This window comes from Leucoraja erinacea, chromosome 13, assembly GCF_028641065.1.
Source record: "Leucoraja erinacea ecotype New England chromosome 13, Leri_hhj_1, whole genome shotgun sequence".
Lineage (NCBI taxonomy): Eukaryota > Metazoa > Chordata > Chondrichthyes > Rajiformes > Rajidae > Leucoraja > Leucoraja erinaceus.
The window spans coordinates 36,010,785-36,033,540 of NC_073389.1; the positions used below are offsets into that span (position 1 = coordinate 36,010,785).

The 22,756-nt window shown below is 42.0% G+C and overlaps 1 protein-coding gene across 2 annotated transcripts in view; it reads left to right on the top strand.

Annotated features, from left to right (window-relative positions):
- Positions 1–22,756, top strand: part of LOC129702861 (ribosomal protein S6 kinase alpha-3) — a 71,707-nt gene that overhangs the window by 41,304 nt on the left and 7,647 nt on the right. For both annotated transcript variants that reach the window (XM_055644903.1, XM_055644904.1), the window contains 8 exons: positions 144–208; positions 395–497; positions 811–932; positions 6,840–6,962; positions 9,937–10,026; positions 10,664–10,822; positions 14,600–14,761; positions 21,733–21,809. In XM_055644903.1, coding sequence (XP_055500878.1) covers positions 144–208; positions 395–497; positions 811–932; positions 6,840–6,962; positions 9,937–10,026; positions 10,664–10,822; positions 14,600–14,761; positions 21,733–21,809 — 901 coding nt within the window. The remainder of the gene's footprint in view (positions 1–143; positions 209–394; positions 498–810; positions 933–6,839; positions 6,963–9,936; positions 10,027–10,663; positions 10,823–14,599; positions 14,762–21,732; positions 21,810–22,756) is intronic.

Genomic DNA, 22,756 nt, shown 5'->3' on the forward strand with positions numbered 1-22,756 from the left:
TTAATCGTCAGATTAAATATCCTTAATTCTTATCCTTAATCGTCAGATTAAATATTATCTGTATGTTGTTTTCTAATGAAGTATTGAGGAGTTGGCAAGTGATGGAGATGATAAATCATAGTTTTTTTTTATTCCATCACCAGGAGCAGGTCCAGATGGTGTTGAAGAAATTAAGAGGCATGGTTTCTTTTCCACTATTGATTGGAATGTAAGTAATATTGTACATTGATTTTTTTTTTTTAGATGAATTTACATTTTTCAATTACCTATAAATGTTATATAATTTCCTCCAATTCATAGTAAACCATAGGTTTTAGCTAATTTTTTCTCATTATTCTACGCAATTACTCCTCACAGTGTTCGTAAATGTTCATTTGTTCACTACTATTTTCAGAAATTGTGCAGGCGGGAAATACAGCCACCTTTCAAACCTGCAATTGGTCGACCAGAGGATACTTTCTATTTTGATCCAGAGTTTACAGCAAAGACACCAAAAGGTAATGAATGTGGAAATTAATTTTACACTTAATTCTTAAAATTTACTGACAGTTCAACTAGTTATGTACTTCTGTTGAAGGACAGACTGTACAAAAAATTGCATATAAAACTTCAATTCTTTGTCATATAGTTGCTTTTCTTCTGATGTGAAAGTGAAATTCAGCTAGAAATAACTGACTCTTTCAAATGGAGAAAAACTTGAGAGTAATTATAAATAGTTCTGCCATGTGATGTATATCAATTTAAATATATTTATACAAACATGTGAATATGGTATTTTTGAAGTTTCTTGTTGGATGTAATGTTGTATAGATTCCCCTGGTATTCCACCTAGTGCCAATGCTCATCAGCTCTTTCGTGGATTCAGTTTTGTGGCTAATACCTCAGAGGATGAGCCCCAGCCAATGCAAACAGCTGCACATCCAGTTATACAGGTAATTAAAGTGATAATTACAAGATTTGAACCTTGTGAGAATTACTGATTTGATAAAAAATATCCTTTTACCTGTCAAAAGCATTTGTTTCATTTTACATTCATGTTAAGAAAATGGGTGAAATATCTCAGTTCAGTCCTGACTGCAGTTCCATGTCAAATTATTTGGGAAAGACTTTGAGAGAAATTGTGCCCTCCATATTGTTTGGGACAAAGACCTATCGTTATTTAATTGCCTCTGTACTCCAGTTTGAGTTTTGTAATAGAAAAAAAACACATGTGGTTAAAGTGCATATTGTCAGATTTTATTAAAAGGTATTTTTATACATTTTGGTTTCACCATGTAAAAATTACAGTTGTGGTTAGACATAGTTTCCCCCCCCCCATTTCAGGGCACCATAATGTTTGGGACACGTGGCTTCACAGGTGTTTGTAATTGCTCAGGTGTGTTTAATTGCCTCCTTAATGCAGGTATAAAAGAGCTCTCAGCACCTAGTCTTTCCTCCAGTCTTTCCGTCACCTTTGGAAACTTTTATTGGTGTTTATCAACGAGGGACAAAGTTGCGCCAGTGAAAGTCAAAGAAGCCATATGAGACTGAGAAACAAGAGTAAAGCTGTTAGAGACATCAGCCAAACCTTTGGCTTACCAAAATCAACTGTTTGGAACATTATTAAGAAGAAAGAGCATTGGTGAGCTTACTAATCGCGAAGGGACTGACAGGCCAAGGAAGACCTCCACAGCTGAGGACAGAAGAATTATTATAAAGAAAAATCCCCAAACACCTGTCCAACAGATCAGAAACACTCTTCAGGTATGGATTTGTCAATGCCCACTGTCTGCAGAAAACATCATGAATATACAGAAATACAGAGGCTACACTGCAAGATGCAAACCACTGGTTAGCTGCAAAAATAGGATGGCCCGGTTACAGTTTGCTAAGAAGTACTTAAAAGAGCAACCACAGTTCTGGAAAAAGGTCTTGTGGAAAGATGAGACGAAGATTAATTTATATCAGAGTGGTGGCCAGAGCCAAGTATGGAGGAGATCAGGAACTGCCCAAGATCCAATGCCTACCACCTCATCTGTGGAACACAGTGGTGGGGATGTTATGGCCTGGGCATGTATGGCTGCTGAAAGTACTGGCTCACTTATCTTCATTGATGATACAACTGCTGATGGTAGTAGCATAATTAATTCTGAAGTGTATAGACCCATCCTATCTGCTCAAATTTAAACAAATGCCTCAAAATTCATTGGCCAGCAGTTAGAAGATGTATCTTTCACACTACAGCGACCATTATCCCAAACATACTGCTAAAGCAACGAAGACGTTTTTCAAAGCTAAAAAATGGTAAATTCTTGAGTGGCCAAGTCAATCACCCGATCTGAACCCAATTGAGCATGCCTTTTATATGCTGCAGAGAAAACTGAAGGCTATGATTCCTCAAAACAAACATAAGGGAAAATGTTCCCAATGTAGGGCGAGTCCAGAACCAGGGGCCACAGTCTTAGACTAAAGGGGAGGTAATTTAAGACTGAGGTAAGAAAAAACATTTTCACCCAGAGAGTTGTGAGTTTATGGAATTCCCAGCCACAGAGGGCAGTGGAGGAAAAGTCACTGGATGGATTTAAGAGAGAGTTAGATAGAGCTCTAGGGGCTAGTGGAGTCAAGGGATATGGGGAGAAGGCAGGCACGGGTTATTGATAGGGGTCGATCAGCCATGATCACAATGAATGGCGGTGCTGACTCGAAAGGCCGAATGGCCTTCTGCACCTATTTTCTATGTTTCTATAAGTTAAAGATGGCTGTAATACAGGCTTGGCAGAGCATCACCACAGAAGACACCAAGCAACTGGTGATGTCCATGAATCGCAGGCTTCAAGCAGTCATTGCATGCAAAGGATATGCAACAATATACTAAACAAGACTACATTCATTTACATGGCATTGCTGTGTCCCAAACATAATGGTGCCCTGAAATGGGGGGACTAGGTATAAACATTGCTGTAATTTCTACATGGTGAAACCAAAATGTATAAAAATGGTCTTTTTTAAAGTCTGACAATGCGCACTTTAACGCATGTGATTTTTAAAAAAAAATTTCTATTACAAATCTCAAATTCTGGAATACAGAGGCAAATAAATAATTGATGGGTCTTTGACCCAAATATTCACGGTGGCACAGTGGTAGAATTGCTGCCTTACAGCGAATGCAGCGCCGGAGAGCCAGGTTCGATCCCGGCCACGGGTGCTGTCTGCACGGAGTTTGTACGTTCTCCCCGTGACCTGTGTGGGTTTTCTACGAGATCTTCGGTTTCCTCCCACACTCCAAAGACCTTCAGGTATGTAGGTAAATTGGCTTGGTAAATGTAAAAATTGTCCCTAGTGGGTGTAGGATAGTGTTAATGTGCGGGGATCGCTGGGCGGCGCGGACTCGGTGGGTCGAAGGGCCTGCTTCCGCGCTGTATCTCTAAACTAAATTATGGAGGGCACTGTAATCATTATTTTATCTATTTTTATAGCCCGCTGTCTAATAAAGTGTGATTTCAATCACCTTTTAAAAGCAACTAGACTAAGTGGGACCCGTTGGACTGGTCCCCCAACGCAATATTCCACCTCTTTACCAATTCCAATATTGGTGGGGGGGGGCACAGGGACTGGTTTCCAGAGGGCTAGTATGGACATTGTGGGCCGAATGGGTTCTTGGGCTGGCAGCACAGTCACTCGGCCTGGTGGGCTGGCACTCAAACTACCAGAAATTCTGCCCAAAATAGGTGAGAGACTGTGAGAGAGATGGGGGAGAGGGTGGAGAATCAATTTTAGACATTTTTCATCTTTTTCACAGCAATGAAGGAGTAAAGTCTATCCTGGCCTGGGGTGAGGTTTAATACTTACAAGGGGAATACTTACTGATGGTCCGAAGGGACCCCTGGGCTAGTATGGGCCGAATGGGCTTTATATTTAAAAAAAAAAATTTTTTAAACCTGAGTGAAATCTCAGTGAAGGGCAATTTTTCTGGACTTTTCCTGGCCTGGCACGGGCCTTTTGAGCCAAAATGCTCCTCCTGGGCTAATACGGGCATTTTTGGGGGAAAGGGGCTGTTATTTTGGCTAATGGGGGCCTGGTGGGCCGAAATGAGTGGTTTCAGGCAGGGCAAACAACTCGTGTCATTTCATTTCCAATTGCATTGCAGTTTCAAGCACAGGGCAGGCTGAATAGCTCGTTGCATTTTCATTTCACTTCCATTGCCTTTGCAGTTTCAAGCACAGGGCAGGCCAAGCCAAACAGCTGATTGCATTTTCACTTTATTTCCATTGCACTTTCAAGCATAGGGCGGGCTCAAGCCAAACGGCTCATTGCATTTTCACTTCATTTCCATTGCCATTGCACTTACAAGCACAGGGCAGGCTCAAGCCAAGCAGCTCATTGCATTTTCACTATATTTCCATTACCATTGCAGTTTCAAGCACAGGGCAGGCTGAATAGCTCGTTGCATTTTCATTTCACTTCCATTGCCTTTGCAGTTTCAAGCACAGGGCAGGCCAAGCCAAACAGCTGATTGCATTTTCACTTTATTTCCATTGCCATTGCACTTTCAAGCACAGGGCAGGCTCAAGCCAAACAGCTGATTGCATTTTCACTTTATTTCCATTGCACTTTCAAGCATAGGGTGGGCTCAAGCCAAACGGCTCATTGCATTTTCACTTCATTTCCATTGCCATTGCACTTACAAGCACAGGGCAGGCTCAAGCCAAGCAGCTCATTGCATTTTCACTATATTTCCATTGCCATTGCAGTTTCAAGCACAGGGCAGGCCAAACATCTAATTTCATTTTCATTAAGGGCTAACAAATCATTTATTCAAGTACATTGCATACTCACATTGTTCTGTAGTTTCCCAGCTCAGACAGAGTCGTGACCTCTCCCTCGCCATCTTGCAGACAGACTGAGCCACGGCACATTTCCGTGTTTTATAGTGTGTGTGTCGTCGTCGTCGTCCCCCCCCCCCCCCCCCCCCCCCACCGGAAGGGGCGTGGCCTTCATGGTGGTGATTGACAGGAGAGAGAATCTCAGGATTTTTTAAATACTAAAGTCTTTTATTTTTAATTGATGGGAAAAATCCTCGGGGACTGCGCAGTGTAGGAGGACTTTGAGTAAAATGGACAAAAAAATCACAGCCATATGTGGTAGCTTTTTTTCTACAATCAAAGCACAGTGCAAACAGGAAGTGGTCAAGATGAGACTTTTAATTATATAGATTACAAGAGAGCACAGGAAGACTATATTGAAGATAGACGCAAAGTTGGAGTAACTCTGCAGGTCAGGTCAGGAGAAAAGGACCTTTCATCAGATTATATTGAAACTGTTTTTCAATACACATTAAAGTTGATATATTTATTCCAATATATGATGCGTATTAGCCTGAAGTGCTGAACTAATCTAGAGCTTAAAAACCCCAAATCATCATGCCAATTAAAAAAAAACTGGAACTTTAAACATTTTCTATTTTTAATCATTGATTCTCGGAGCAGAATTAGGCCATTCGCCCCATCAAGTCTTCATTCAATCATGGCTGGTCTATCTTTCCCTCTCAACCCCATTTTTCTGCCTTCTTCCCATAACCCGTGCCACCCTTGCTAATCAAGAATCTGTGACTCTCCGCCTTAATGTCCATTGGCAGCCACGACAGCCATCTGTGGCAATGAATTCCACATGCGTCACCACCATGAAATGATTTATTAATCACTTCAACAAAGTGAAATGGCCAAGTCCATCCTCTCTTGCTAGGTAGCTGTAAATAGGAAGTTTAAATATTTTAAAGTTGTCTTGATTTTTAACTGCCAGTATAATCTTCATGATTTTTCTAAACTATGGAGAAAATGTTGTGTGCTTCCTGTAAAAGCCTTAAAAGTATAGCTTGCATATCCAGTGCACAAAAGGTTTATGGCATGGTACAGATGCTACTCGTGTCCAAATACTTGTATTGCAGTAACATGATCCCTTCAATATTATTGCCAAAAAAAAGTACTGAATGCATTTGATAATATTCTACTTTTAGAGATCTCATTTCAATATATTGATTTGAACATCACTGAATAAACCAAAAATATTCCAATAGTTAGACAGCATCTCTTGAAAAAGGAAACCTGATTTAATATTTCAGATTCATTCATCAGTGTACAGAGTGATGAAAGTTAATTGACCTGAAATGTTAATTCTTTCTCTCTGCAAAATCTAATGTACTTTTGCCATTTACTGATTTTTTTTTTTTGAAAAATTACAGTCCATAATTATTTACTCTGCCATTAATTAAACCTGCAGATATTAATGTACCTGTCTTTGGTCTTTATCTAATCGCCTTGAAAGAAAGTAAATTTAGGAACTGAAATAAGTCATTTTCAGAAAATGCTGATTTGCTGAAACACTTGCTCTAATTCTTGCGTTCAAGTCTTTTTTTCAATCTGTGCAACTGACTAAAAGAAATGCCAGCCTGAGACTCTGCTCGCCTTCGGGCAAATAAATTAAAATAAATTCAAATGGCACTGATTCAGAAAGGAGCAGGGGTCCTTGGCATTCAATCCCATATTTGCTCCTGGATTAGAACGTTATTGTTTCTTCCGTGTTAATTGAGTAAAGATAGCTAATAACAATAAAAATGAATAGAGGTGATAAATTTAAAGGATTTATAAAAGACGAGTCAGTGAAACAGTAAGTGGAACATGACGAGGCTAAATAAGTTAAATACATTATATATTTTCAACTGATTTGATAAATTAGCTAAATATTTTTAAGAATGTCAGGACCTCTGTAACATAAGATTTAAATTCCCTAAACATCACAATATAGAAAATAATACTTCAAAATAAGTGTAGACTTGCTTCATGTTTGTATTTTTTTTTCTACAGTTGCACAGAACCAGTATTCAGTTTGCAGACAATTATGACCTGAAAGAGGACATTGGTGTGGGTTCCTATTCAATCTGCAAACGATGCGTGAACAGATCCACTAACATGGATTATGCGGTTAAGGTAAGTGCCTTTTTTCTTTTTAGTTTTATAATGCAAATGCCTTAATAATGGGACATTGCTTCGGCATCTTAAACGCCATGTTTCAAATGTGGAGGCTTATAAATGGAGATGGTATCCAATTTCAGCCAGGCAGGCACTCTAGTAAAAAATGACAATCGTTTGAGTTTCAGATGTACCAAGTTTAGGTCAAAACTGTAATAACTCCCCAGTGGGCTTGTGTTTTGCTGAAGGAAGGGGTGGATATTTAGTTTAGCACCTCTCGAGTGGGTAGCTTTATGAAGGTTGGTGCAGAACTACTTGTTTGTCAACATACCAACTGCGAGTTGGTGAGTAGTCCATGACAGTTCGTAAATGTGATCTCTTGCATTTATTCATGAGGGTTCATATTAATTTAGTTTAATCAGATATCAGTGTATGCTGAAATTACAGCAATAAGGACTTGGAGATATAATTTTCCCTTAATTAACGTTCATAATCTCTTCTTCCCTGCTCCAACACCACTCCCTCTCCATTTCCTCTTGGTGCTTTGTCTATTTGTGATATCAGGGCATTTATGACTAAAGTTAAAATGTACCCATCCGTATTAATTAATTAACCTTGAAAAGGTAGGTAGAGAATCTCTTTTACAGTCCGTTGTGAAAGATCTTCAGTTGTATTAGAAAGGGAGGTCAGCATTTTGATCCTTTAATGGAAAAATATGTTTTCAATTCAGGATAGTGTACAGATTGGAGGAGAGTTTGATGCATTCTCAAGTGGCAGCTGCCTACTTCCTTGTAAGTAGTTGTCAAGGTTTTGAAAGTGCTGTTGAGAAAAGTTTGGCCGATTGCTGCAAACATCTGGATATTCTGTTCAGCAGTGTTATGACAGCGAAAGAGACGAATGTACTAAATGGCAATGAACTGCTGTCATTGGAGTTGTAATTACCTGACCAAGAGCTAAATCCCACCATACTGTAGGAAATGTGCTTTGTAGATGGCAAAAAGATTTTGAGAAGTTAGTGTGAAGTTACAGTGCCCTCCATAATAGACAATAGGTGCAAGAGTAGGCAATTCGGCCCTTCGAGCTAGCACCACCATTCACTGTGATCATCGCTAATGTTTGGAACAAAGACCCATCATTTATTCATTTGACTCCGTACTGCACATTTTGAGATTTGTAATAGAAAAGATCACATGTGTGTAAAGTGCACATTGTCAGATTTTATTAAAGGACATTTTTATGCCATGTAGAAATTACAGCTGTGTTTATACATAGTTCTCCCCATTTCAGGGCACCATAATGTTTAGGACACATGGCTTCACAGGCGTTTGTAATTGTCCAGGTGTGTTTAATAGCCTCCTCAATGCAGGTTTAAGAGAGCTCTCAGCACCTAGTCTTTCCTCCAGTCTTTTCATCCCCCTTGGAAACTTTTATTGATGTTTATCAACATGAGGACCAAAGTTGTGCCAATGAAAGTCAAAGAAGCTATTATGAGACTGAGAAACAAGAAAATCAACTGTTTGGAACATCATTAAGAAGAAAGAGAGTGCAGGTGAGCTTACTAGTCGCAAAGGGACTGACAGGCCAAGGAAGACCTCCATAACTGATGACAGAAGAATTCTTTCTATAATAAAGACAAATCCCCAAACACCTGTCCGATAGATCAGAAACACTCTTCAGGAATCGGGTGTGGATTTTTCAATGACCACTGTCTGCAGAAGACTTCATGAACAGAAATACAGAGGTTACAGTGCAAGATGCAAACCATTGGTTAGCTGAAAAAATAGGATGGCCAGCTAACAGTTTGCCAAGAAGCAACCACAGTGCTGGAAAAGGGTCTTGTGGACAGATCGGACTGAGATTAACATATAAGAGTGATGGCAAGAGAAAAATATGGAAGAGAAGGAACTGCCCAAGATACAAAGCATACCACTTCATCTGTGAATCATGGTGGTGGGGGTGTTATGGCTAGGGCATGTATGGCTGCTGAAGGTACTGCCTCACATATTTTCATTGATGATACAACTGCTGATGACAGTAGCATAAGTAATTCTGAAGTGTATAGACGCATCCTATCTACTCAAGTTCAAACTAATGCCTCAAAACTCATTGGCCGGCGGTTCATTCCACAGCAAGACAATGATCCCGAACATACTGCTAAAGCAACAAATTTTTCAAAGCTTAAAAAATAGACAATTCTTGAGTGGCCAAGTCAGTCAACTGATCTGAACCCAATTGAGCATGCCCTTTATATGCTGAAGAGAAAACTGAAGGATACCAGCCCCCAAAACAGGCATAAGCTAAAGATGGCTGTAATACATGCCTGGCAGAGCATCACCAGAGAAGACACCAGCAGCTGGTGATGTCCACGAATCGCAGACTTCAAGCAGTCATTGCATGCAAAGGATATGCAACAAAATACTAAACATGACTACTTTCATTTACATAACATTGCCCTGTCTCAAATATTTTGGTGCCAAAATGTTTCAAAATAGCCTTTATTAAAATCTGATTGTGCACTTTAACCTAATGTGATTTTTTCTTTTTTCTATTACAAATCTCAAATTGTGGAGTACAGAGGTAAATAGATAAATGATGGTTTTGCCCTAAACATTATGGAGGGCACTGTAATTGCTGCAGAATACCCACCCTCTTGTGATTGTAACACACAGGTCCAGTTTGTGATCTGTGGTGACAACCTCCACACCACCTTATCACAGAACATTAAATATGGAATTTGGTGATGATAAATAATGTCAAGGGAAGGGGGGAAGATTTTTTTACTGTTTTTTTAAAGTTAACTGTTTGCAGCAGTTACCTGAATTATTTATTAGTTCTTGGTATAACTCGAAGGTCCAATCCTTCAGCAGTCTTGCACATTGTATATTACTTACATAAACAATGCAAGTATGATTGTGTGACGATTTGATGTTCTGTGATGATTTTCAGATTATACTAATGCTCTGTTGCACAATTTAATAATTTTGTTTTGTAGATAATTGATAGAGTCAAGAGAGATCCATCTGAAGAGATTGACATTATACTGCGCTATGGGCAGCATCCCAATATTATCACCTTGAAAGATGTAAGTGTAGTTTTTCATTAACTGCCGCCATATTGTGTTCTCCATCTACCGGGTTGTATGTCATTTAAACAGGAAAAAAAATTCAACATATCTGGCTAAAATGGATGACCCCTTATGTGTTCCCTGGTTACGGCAGGATTCCTTCCTGAGAACCATTCGTAACCTGAACAGTTTGTAAGTAGGAAATGTGGCAATGAACCAAGTTTCCACTAAGCAAAAATGCCTGCAGCAAATAGCAAATCTATTCCATCAGTCTCCCGAGAGCATGTTTGTAGTTTGTTTGGTTGTTTGTTTGTTTGTCTTTTTGCACAAAGTCCGCGAGCATTGTCACTTTTTATTTCACTGCACATCTCGTATGTGTATGCGATGAATAAACTTGACTTGACTTGACTTGTATGTACGATACATTACATGGGCATTCATAAGTTGTGGACATATACTTTTAAACATTGGCCTCTGGTTCCAAGTTGACCCAAAGAGGAAACCCCTCCACATCCATGGATATTTTTAATAAATCCCCTCACTTGCATTGTACATTATTTCACAATTTAGTTGGAAGATTGAATATAGTACATGTCGAAATAGTAGTGATCAGCTACTCAATGATTGTAACTACATATCATTGTCATTTTTATAGGTTTATCATGATGGCAAATATGTGTATCTAGTGACAGAACTAATGAAAGGAGGAGAATTGCTGGACAAGATTCTCAGGCAAAAGTTTTTCTCAGAACGTGAAGCCAATGCTGTGCTGTATACCATAACAAAGACTATGGATTATCTACATGCCCAGGGGGTAAATATAATACTTTTAATATTTTTTAATTACTTCTAGTACTGAAGCCATTGGGAATATATTATTTCTTTCAAGCTTTCTAATATTGTAGTTGATGGTAGACTCTTAAATTCACTTTAACTTAAAGTAACTTGCAGGACATCTAAATTTGAAAATAGTGAACATTGTGTGGATTTCATTCATTAAGCCAAAGCCGAGTGACATGATTTCCATGTGTAGGAAGGAGCTGCAGATGTTGGTTTATATCGAAGATAGACACAAAATGCTAGACCAACTCAGTGGATCAGGCAGCATCTCTGGAGAAAAGGAATAGATGACATTTCGGCTCTGTAAAGGGATACCAACTGGAAACTGTACCTATTCCTTTTTTTCCCCAGAGATCTGCCTGACCCACAGAGTTACTCCAGCATTTTGTGACGTGATTTCCAGTCATTTGATGTGTTAAATATTACTGGAGATTGACTCTGTGGATCCACTGCAATATCAATGGTGAATGAGACGTTGGAATCATGCAATGAGAAGTTACTTGGATTAAAATGCACGAGATAAACAAGCAGCCTCAATAACTGCCAATGTCACATGCATGCTGTCTGCTCTCCAATATGATCTCCCACTGATCCCACCTCACGCCAGCTGTGAGCTGACATGAAATGACCTGACTGTATGTTGATTGTGCCCTTGCGGTCAAAGTCACCTTTATTAAAGATTTTGATAAATTTTAGAGGAGCTGTTTCTAATGGTTGGAATTCATTGTGGAAACGAGTAGCAGTATTTAATTGCTTCAAACCTTTTTCAGTCAGTAATGTTCATGTTAATAGAAACTAATCTGCAGACCATAGCTGAATGCGCAATACTCGTACACCAAAGTTAAAAGTAAGGTCTCATGTAAATTTGATTTGTTTTATATTTGACATCGCAAATAAATAAATAATTTTTTTAAACTGCAGCCCGCCACTCAACCTTGCATCCTGTTCTCCTCACCCCAATCCCACAATCCTCCCTTACCTTTGTTTCTCACCAGCACTATCTCCTAGTTCTGCATCTGGACTTTGGGGAATGAATAGGTGATTCCTAATACATTTTCCCATATAAAGGTGAATGCTTTTCTCCATAGTTTATATCCTTCATTCTCCACTGTAGAGAGAAGGCAGAATGGGGTTAGGAGGGAGAGATAGAAATGCTATGATTGAATGGCATAGTAGGCTTGATGGGCCGAATGGCCTAATTCTACTCCTGTTCCTTATGACCTTATCATACTTCATGTATGTGCTGATGTTTGCTGCAGGATACTTTTATAGTTCTGATGATTTGTCATCTAACATAATACATTTGATTGACATGTCCAAACTAATTTTACTGCCATAGAGAAGAAACTTTCAGTTTATTGGTCCAGGGTGACTTCGAACACTCTGCAAAATTCTGATGGCTCTGTTTGGATAACTTCTGAGGTGCAAAATCATTTCCAAATTAATACCAGAACTAAAACTGTAAGGAACTGATAACTCGGTGGAAAATATTTGATACATTTTCCCCTTATTTACTTTCTCCCTTTCATCATGTTGTCCCTTTATTTGAATGTCAATTGGGCCACCCAGTGGCACAGCAGAGTTGCAGCCTTACAGTGCTAGAGACCTGCGTTTGATCCTGATTATGGGCGCTGTCTGTACATTTTGTACATACTCCCTGTGACCGCGTGGGTTTTCTCCAGGTGCTCGGGTTTCCTCCCACATTCTAATGATGTGCAGGTTGGTAGGTTAATTGGCTTTTGTGAAATGTCTGGAATGTAGGATAGAACTAGTGTAGTCAGTGGACCAAATGGCCTATTTCCAGTCTGTATCTCTGAACTGAACTAAAAAAAAATCTAAATTAAAGTGCTTATGTTTAGCTTAACTTGGAAAGTGTAAAAATCCTGACAACCACAGGGGAAATCCTAGCATCACCTGAACTCTTCACCACTGATGCATTGAAGGAGCATTGAGTATCGTGAACATAGAAACATAGAAAATAGGTGCAGGAGGAGGCCATTCTGCCCTTCGAGCCAGCACTGCCATTCATTGTGATCATGGCTGATCGTCCTCTATCAATAACCCGTGCCTGCCTTCTCCCCATATCCCTTGACTCCACTAGCCCCTAGAGCTCTATCTCTCTTAAATCCATCCAGTGACTTGGCCTCCACTGCCCTCTATGGCAGGGAATTCCATAAATTCACAACTCTGGGTGAAAACGTTTTTTCTCACCTCAGTCTTAAATGGCCTCCCCTTTATACCAAGACTGTGGCCCCTGGTTCTGGACTCGCCCAACACTGGGAACATTTTTCCTGCATCTAGCTTGCACAGTTCTTTTATAATTTTATGTTTCTATGAGATCCCCTGCATCCTTCTGAACTCCAGTGAATACAAGCCTAGTCTTTTCAATCTTTCCTCATATGACAGCCCGCCATCCCAGGGATCAATCTCGTGAACCTACGCTACACTGCCTCAATCACAAGGATGTCCTTCCTTAAATCAAGATACCAAAATTGTACACAATACTCCAGATGTGGTCTCACCAGAGCCCTATACAACTGCAGAAGAACCTCTTTACTACTATACTGAAATCCTCTTGTTATGAAGGCCAACATTCCATTAGCTTTCTTCACTGCCTGCTGTACCTGTAAGTCAACTTTCAGTGACCGGTGTACAAGGACACCCAGGTTTCGCTGCACCTCCCCCATACCTAACCTAACCCCATTGAGATAATAATCTGCCCCCTTGTTTTTGCCGCCAAAGCGGATAACCTCATATTTATCTATATTACACTGCATCTGCCACGTATCTGCCCACTCACTCAACCTGTCCAGGTCACCCTGCAACCTCCTAACATCCTCTTCACAGCTCACACTGCCACCCAGCTTTGTGTCATCCTCAAACTTGTTAGTGTTGCTCCTAATTCCCTTTTCCAAATCATTAATATATATGGTAGACAGTTGCGGCCCCAACACCGAGCCTTGCGGCACTCCACTCGCCACTGCATGCCATTCTGAAAAGGACCTGTTCACTCCTACTCTTTGCTTTCTGTCTGCCAACCAATTTTCTATCCATGTCAACACCCTACCCCCAATACCATGTGCTCTAATTTTAGTCACCAGTCTCTCGCGTGGGACCTTATCAAAGGCTTTCTGAAAGTCTAGATACACTACATCCACTGGCTCCCCTTCATCCATTTTACTTGTCACGTCCTCAAAAAATTCCAGAAGATTAGTCAAGCACGATTTCCCTTTCATAAATCCATGTTGACTTGGACTAATCGTTTTTCCTATATCCAAATGCCCCATTATTACCTCGTTAATAATTGACTCCAGCATCTTTCCCACCCCCGAAGTCAGGCTTACTGGTCTGTAATTCCCTGTTTTCTCTCACTCCTTTCTTGAAAAGTGGGATAACATTAGCTACCCTCCAATCCACAGTGAACTACTAGGATATTTACTAATTAACTAACGTCATTGTAGCAGTTTATTTTCTATATTTAAGAGACTTGGCTACCATTAACTGTTCCACGCTGAATCAAAAGATACCCAGTGAATCTATATTGAAGCAGGAATAAATTGCAAACATTTTAATGTTTGACGATGACACGTTTCGCAACGTATTCATCAATTTCAAAAGACCTTTGGAATATTTGTGCATTTGCTGTACATCTGAGCAATACTGCTATAAGTAATAGCCTAACCAGTGTATTATTTTATTGAGAATAGATTGATAAAGGAATAAAGTTCTCTATTTATATTAATCCATATAGGTGGTGCACAGAGACTTGAAACCAAGCAACATCTTGTATGTGGATGAGTCAGGCAATCCAGAATCGATTCGCATTTGTGACTTTGGATTTGCTAAGCAGTTACGTGCTGACAATGGCCTTCTCATGACTCCATGTTACACAGCTAATTTTGTTGCTCCTGAGGTAAGATGTGTCTTTTGTAGAAATATTTAAAAAAAAATTTGTGTCTCTTGAAACAACAAAATATTCAATGTTCATCAAGGTATTCCATGGCACTGCAGCATATCTGAAATCTATACTTGGCAGAGTATGGTAGGATGCAGATCAACCCTTCACTGTTCCATTATGCTGAGATACCAGTTTTAGTTGCATTAGGTGAGATTATCTGTGATCAGCAGCTCCTTTCCATGCAGAATGAGTGGGCTAATCATCCCTGGCAATGGTCTAGATGTAGATTTGGTCAAGACTTTGACCTTTCTTTGTTAGAAGTGATACGATAAAATTGAAGGCAGGGAATGGAATTAAGATAATAGAAGCAACTTTTCAAACAAAATGTTTGTTCAACAGTTGTTCTCTCTATATCTTAATTTTTTTTCACCCAATTAAGTTTTGCGCTCATCAAGATGAGGAAAATAAATAAATAATGATACACTCAAGTGATAGCTTCAAGCAATTTCAAGTATCTCACACAATGTAAATTATTGTCTACTTTGTTCCATATGCCTACCTTAACCCTCCCTGAGAATTGCAATCCAATTGCATCACCAGTGATTTTGTTTGCCAGACTATCCATTTAGTTGGTTTCCCAGAATGACGCAATTGACATCAATTTACAAGGCATGTTGCAGCTTGTAAATTGATGTAGAACAGTCTTTACCAAAAGTACTATTGGTTTAATAAAAGACATTCAAGTCTTGAAAGATGAAATAATAGAATGCAGCATTGCTTGTTCTGTTTCCAATCTTCTCAACAGTGTTTTCGACACAAGAAATTACTTTGAAGTGCAGTGACATGTTCAGAAATATTTTGTTCTTTATTGTCCTGCAAATAATACTATGCACTCCATAATGTTTGGGACAAAGACCCGTCATTTATTTATTGTGCCCCTGTATTCCACAATTTGAGATTTGTAATAGAAAAAAAATCACATGTGATTAAAGTGCACATTGTCAGATTTTAATAAAGGCCATTTTTATACATTTTGGTTTCACCATTTAGAAAAAGCAGTGTTTATACAGTCACCCCTCCAATTTCAGGGCATCCTAATGTTTGGGACACAGCAATGTAATGTAAATGAAAGTAGTCATGTTTAGCATTTTGTTGCATATCCTTTGCATGCAATGACTGCTTGAAGTCTGCAATTGATGGACATCACCAGTTGCTGAGTGTCTTCTCTGGTGATGACCTGCCCAGCCTGTATTGCAGCCATCTTCAACAAATGCTTGTTTTGGGGGCTAGTCCCCTTCAGTTTTCTCTTCAGCATATGAAAGGCATGCTCAGTTGGGTTCAGATCGGGCGATTGACTTGGCCACTCAAGAATTCACAATTTATTAGCTTTGAAAGACTCCTTTGTTGCTTTAGCAGTATGTTTGGGATCATTATCTTGCTGTGGAATGAACCGCCGGCCAATGAGTTTTGAGGCATTTGTTTGAATTTGTGCAAATAGGTGTCTCTATACACTTCAGAATTCATTACGCTACTACCATTAGCAGTTGTATCATCAATGAAGATAAGTGAGCCAGTACCTTCAGCAGCCATACATGCCCAAGCCATAACACTCCCACCATTGTGTTTCACAGATGAGGTAGTATGCTTTGGATCTTGGGCAGTTCCTTGGTCTTGCCAGCACTCTGATATGTTAATCTTCGTCTCATCTGACCACCAGACCTTTTTCCAGAACTGTGGTTGCTCTTTTAAGTACTTCTTGGCAAACTGAGTTGATTTTGGTAAGCCTAAGGTTTGGTTGATGTCTCTAACAGTTTTATTGGCATAACTTGGGTCCTCGTGTTGATAAACAGCAATAAAACAAAACACTTGTCCCCACATCCACAAGACTGATCTTCTCTTCCACTTTCCATGAGTCTTTTCTTCCACTCATTCAAAGAGACTATACTATAGAACTAGCCATTTAGGGCCCGTTCTATAGTATAGGCTGTACGGCATTTGTACATTCTCCCCGTGACCGCCTGGGTTTTCTCCCGTAAGCTCCGGCTTCCTCCCACACTCCAAAGACGTACAGGTGTGTAGGTTAATGGTCTTTGGTAAAATTGTAAATTGTCCTTCATGCGTGCGTAAGATAGCGTTAGTGTGTCGGGGATTGCTGGTCGGCGCGGACCCAGTGGGCTGAAGGGCCTGTTTTCTGTGCTGTAACTCTAATCTAAACTAAACTAAAACTAAAAGTTTCCAAATGTGATGGAAAGACTGGAGGAAAGACTAGGTGCTGAGAACTCTCTTATACCTGCATTAAGGAGGCAATAAACACATGTGAACAATTACAAACACCCGCACCACTGTGTTTCATAGATGAGATGGTATGCTTTGGATCTTGGGCCATTCCATCTCCCCTCCAAACTTTGTTCTTGCCATCACTTTAAGTGTATCTTCGTCTCATCTGAACGCTCTTTTAAGTACCTTTTAGCAAATAGGCTGTGGGCCGAGGATCTTTTTCGTTTAGTTTCATGACCCAACTCGCAGAACTATCTGAATACTTAACATATTGTGTAAAAATATATTATAAATCACAGGTACACAAAAATGCTGGAGAAACTCAGCGGGTGCAGCAGCATCTATGGTGCGAAGGAAATAGGCAACGTTTCGTGCCGAAACCCTTCTTCAGACTGATAGGGGATGGCGGGGAGAAGGAAGGAAAAAGGAGGAGGAGGAGGAGCCTGAGGGCTGAGGGATGGGAGGAGACAGCCCGAGGGCGGAGGAAGGGGAGGAGACAGCAAGGGCTAACAAAATTGGGAGAATTCAATGTTCATGCCTGCAGGATGCAGACTCCCCAAGCGGAATACGAGGTGCTGTTCCTCCAATTTCCGGTGTTGCTCACTCTGGCCGGGGATGGGGCCCTGGTACGTATTGAACAAGGATTATTCGACGTACCCGACAAAGAGGCAGGCGTAGCTGGGGCTCATGCGTGTGCCCATAGCTACGCCTTGTATTTGGGGGAAATGGGAGGAGACAAACATGAAGTTATTGAGGGTAAGGACCAGCTCCGCTAGGCAGAGGAGAGTGTCAGTGGCTGGGTATAGGTTGCTTCTCTGGTCGAGAAAGAACCGGAGGGCTTTGAGACCATCCTGGTGGTGGGATGGAAGTGTAGAGTGACTGGACATCCATGGTGAAGATGAGGGGGTGAGGGCCTAGAGAATGGAATGCGCGGAGGCAGCGGAGAGTGTCTGAGGTGTCTTGAACAAAGGTAGGAAGGGAAATCACACCTAAAAGTCATCAAGACCAAAACTTGCACATTGTTAAGAAATATGAGAAAAAACTCAAATTTTCTGAGTAGGAATTATTCAATCAATGCACGTTTGACATTGAGGTCAGGTGCAAATTGGCCAATCCCGCTCTTTGTTTTATGGTCGCTAGGCAGCGAGGGTGCTGGGATCATGGCTGCCTCATTACATCAATAGCAATAGCAAGGTTTCCAAGGATAACGGTAATGCTCACCTTGCTGATAATTTTGTTTTTCATTTAATTTATCTTTATAATGTTGTAATGTGTACTGGTAAATAAAAATGATAAATTACAAATGTAGAGCTAGGGTTAGGATTAGGGTCCGTCTGTCAAATCTAGTCTGTCAATCCAGTCTGTCAATCCAGTCTGTCGGGCCGTCGGTGGTGAGCGTTGGGCCGGGCCTCTGCCAGGAGGTGAAGGTTGGGCTGCCAGGAGGTGAGCTTTGAGCCGGGCCTCCGCCGGGAGGTGAGGGTTGGGCCGGGCCTCCGGTGAGTGCTGCGAGGAGTCGGTCGGGCTGTCGGCCGGCCGGTGTTGCAGCAAGCGAGCGGGCGGTCTGATGCCGGCGCTATGGTAGTGCTGAAGGCAGCCCGGGCGATGTACAAGGCAGTGCTGCCCCGCTCCATTGCCACCACCAGAAGGGCATGCTGGCCGAGGTGGACGTGCTGCAGGGCCACAGTACGGAGCCCGCAGCCGATCCCAAAGCTGCTCCAGCTCCAGCCTCGGGCAGCTCTGGGAGGGGGGCGAGTTAGCGTTAGGGTTAGGCATTTTCCTGCCTTAACCTTCCCCCAGCCTGGCACTGCCCTAGTCCCACTATGGCCGTGACCCCCCCACTCTGCACACTGGCAGTCAGTGAGGTTCAGTAAACGGGGGAACCCAGAAGAGTTGCCCTGACCTAATAATTAGGCTGGTTCAAGAGGACCTCTGCGGCAGTTAATTTAAAAAAAAAACTCACAATTATATTAATTATATTTTATAGAATACAATTATATATAATTATATATGATTACAGTCATATTACAGTCATAGATATATATATATATATTGATAGTTTAATAATACAGGTGCACAACCTTTTATCCGAAGATCCAAATAACGAAAACCTCCGAATAGCGACATTTTTTCGGTCCTTGAAGAAAGGTCCTTGAAAACGTTCACCGAGGGCGGCCCGCAGAGGTGACAGCGGAACCTCCGGTCGGTCCTCGAAGAAAGGGGAACTAAATCCCCATTCATAAAAGAGAAGGTGAAGGTATATTGCGCGGGAGGGTTAATAATTGACAATCTGCTGCTGCCTGCCCGCTGAGTTAAAAAGTTCCCACGGTAGACTCACGATACACAGTGTATCGTGAGTCTTGCGTGGGAAATTTTTAACTCAGCGTGCAGGCAGCAGCAAATTGTCGCTCCCTTCAGTTTCACCCCACCTACACCCCTCTGCTTCCCGGCCATGTGTGTGACCCCTTCCCTCCCCTCTCCAGCTCCCCGCGCATTGCACCGGCGCGGGGGCTTTGCACTGTCTTCACGTTGGAGCCAGTGCCAGTCACCGGAGACGTCAGGACCAATGGGACACCGACCCCCAGGCCCACTGCAAGCACGGAGATCCCAGAGACCCACAGCCAGCAGCAGCCCAGCCCCGTTCCAATTCCAGAGGAACACGCTCTCCACTGTCCCCGTAGGGACAGAAGCTGATGGCTCGGGCTGTGACGTCTCCGGCCACCCCCCTGTACAGGAGCTGAGACTGGGAACTGTGGGGTTGTTTGCAGTTGCAGAGGGAGGGGGCAAGGGCGGTACAGTTCCCAGTCTCAGCTCCATTCCAGGGGGGTGACCGGAGACGTCAGGACCAACGGGACACCGACTGCAAGCACGGAGATCCCATAGACTCACAGCCAGCAGCAACTCTAGCCCAGCCCCGCTCCAACTCCAGAGGAACCCGGGTTGCGGATGAGGGGGCGCAGCTCGGACTGTGGGCGAACTGCCACTTGTCGCTGTAGCGGCGCATCGGGGAGCGGGTTCCTGTTGGTCCTGACGTCTCCGGCCGTCCCCCTGGACAGGAGCTGAGAGACGTCAGGACCACCAGAAGCCGCTCCCCGATGCGCCGCTACAGCGACAAGTGGCAGTTCGCCCACAGCCCGAGCTGCGCCCCCTCATCGGGACACCGACCCCCAGGCCCACTGCAAGCATGGAGATCCCAGAGACTCACAGCCAGCAACAACTCTAGCCCATCCCCGCTCCAACTCCAGAGGAACCCGGGTTGCGGATGAGGGGGCGCAGCTCGGGCTGTGGGCGAACTGCCACTTGTCGCCGTAGCGGCCCAACAGGGAGCGGATTCCTCTGAAGTTGGAGGGACAGGGAGACACAGCGGCTTTTGAGAATGGTGGGCAATCACTTCCAAAGTTCTGCCCACACAGTCAGTACACCTCTCCTACACTTGTCTCCCGCACTAAGATCATCTCGCAGAGAATGATCCCAGCCTAACCCTCCCTATTCTCTCCTATTCTGCAAGAAAAAACTACATTGAAGACTCAAACTCGCGATCGAGTAACTGCCGGGATCGAGGCGCAAACTCGCGACCTTGCGGATACGAGCCGAGCACTCTACCACTGAGCCAGCCGTTAAAATCTACGCTAAAAATCTTCCATTCCGAAAGCCGAAAAATTCTGAATTACGAAAAGTGCCTGGTCCCAAGGCTTTCGGATTAAAGGTTGTGCACCTGTATATAGTTTAAATAGACTGCAACATTGAAATAGGCTCCCTATGGTGTAATATGGGCATTGGAGACTTGATGGCGCTTACTTTTCCAATCTCATTTTCTAATTAGTTTAATTAATTAATGTGCAACTTTTGGCACTGACGAGCTACGACTACATTCTCAATTATATTTCATCTAAATCTGTGCAGAATTTCATGTAGTTCCGAGACGTGGGTCACGAAAATGGATTTCTAGACACATTTTTGATGCTCGCCCACAACCGAAAACTGTGACCCGGCCATCCTATTTTTGCGGCTAACCAGTGGTTTGCATCTTGCAATGTAGCCTCTGTATTTCTGTTCATGAAGTCTTCTGCGGACAGTGGTCATTGACAAATAAACCCCTGACTCCTGAAGAATGTTTCTGATCTGTTGAACAGGTGTTTGGAGATGTTTCTTTATTATGGAGAGAATGCTTCTGTCATCAGCTGCGAAGGTCCTTGGCCTGCTAGTCCCTTTGCGATTAGTAAGCTCACCACTGCTCTCTTTTTCTTCTTAATGATGTTCCAAACAGTTGATTTTGGCAAGCATAAGGTTTGGCTGATGTCTCTTCAGCCAAACCTTAAGCTTACCTATATAAAATAACAGTTTTATTCTTGTTTCTCACTCATAATGGCTTCTTTGACTTCCATTGTCACAACTTTGGTCCTCGTGTTGATGAACAGCAATAAAAGTTTCCAAAGGTGATGGAAAGACTGGAGGAAAGACTCGGTGCTGAGAGCTCTTTTATGCATGCATTAAGGAGGCAATTAAACACACCTGAGCAATTACAAACGCCTGTGAAGCCATGTGTCCCAAACATCACGGTGCCCTGAAATGGGGGGGGGGACTATGTATAAACACAGTAGTAATTTCTGCATGTTGAAACCAAATGTATAAAAATGGCCTTCAATAAAATCTGACAATTTGCACTTTAACCACATAAGCTGTTAACTACGTTAATGTATTATACTTCGTAGGTCTTAAAGCGGCAAGGATATGATGCAGCATGTGATATATGGAGTCTTGGTGTTCTTCTCTACACAATGCTCACTGGGTAAGTTTGTGGGCAGTTTTCATTATTAATTGTAATTGAAAAAACTATCCATCCAGGTTAAAGGCAGTGCTTTGTGTTGCATGTGAAGATGGATATAGCAATTAAACAAAACAAAATAAAGTTAAATTTGTGTGACTATTATTCTGTGCTAGAAGTTGATGGAAATGCTGGCAGTTCTACATTCAATGTACAGCATTTTTCCATGCATGTACCACCAAGTTGTGGCAGTGTGAGCTGCGAGGCGGGTGATATAAGGCTGCAGGGTGACGGATAGGTTGGGTGAGTGGGCATATACGGTATAATGTGGATAAATGAGATTATCCACTTTGGTGGTAAGAACAGGAAGGCAGATTATTATCTGAATAGTGTCAGATTAGGAAAAGGGGAGGTGCAACAAGACCCGGGTGCCCTTGTACATCAGTCACTGAAAGTAAGCATACAGGTACAGCAGGCAGTGAAGAAAGGTAATGGCATGTTGGCCTTCATTGCGAGAGGATTTGAGTTTTGGAGCAAGGCAGTCCTACTGCAGTTGTACAGGGCCCTGGTGAAACCACTCCTGGAGTATTGTGTGCAATTTTGGTCGTCTTATTTGAGGAAGAACATTCTTGCTATTGAGAGAGTGCATCGTAGGTTCACCAGGGTGGTGGGAATGACATATGAAGGAATGGGTTGATTGGGCTTGTATTCACTGGAATTTAGAAGGATGAGAGGGAATCTTATAGAAACATAAAATTTTTAAAGGATTTGACAGAGTAGCTGCACGAGAAATGTTCCCGATGTTGGGAGAGTCCAGAACCAGGGGTCACAGTTTAAGAATAAGGGGTAGGTCATTTAGGACTGAGATGAGGAAAAACTTTTTCACTCAGAGTTATGAATCTGTCGAATTCTCTGCAACAGAAGGCAGTTGAGGCCAATTCACTGGATGCTTTCAAAAGAGTTAGATTTAG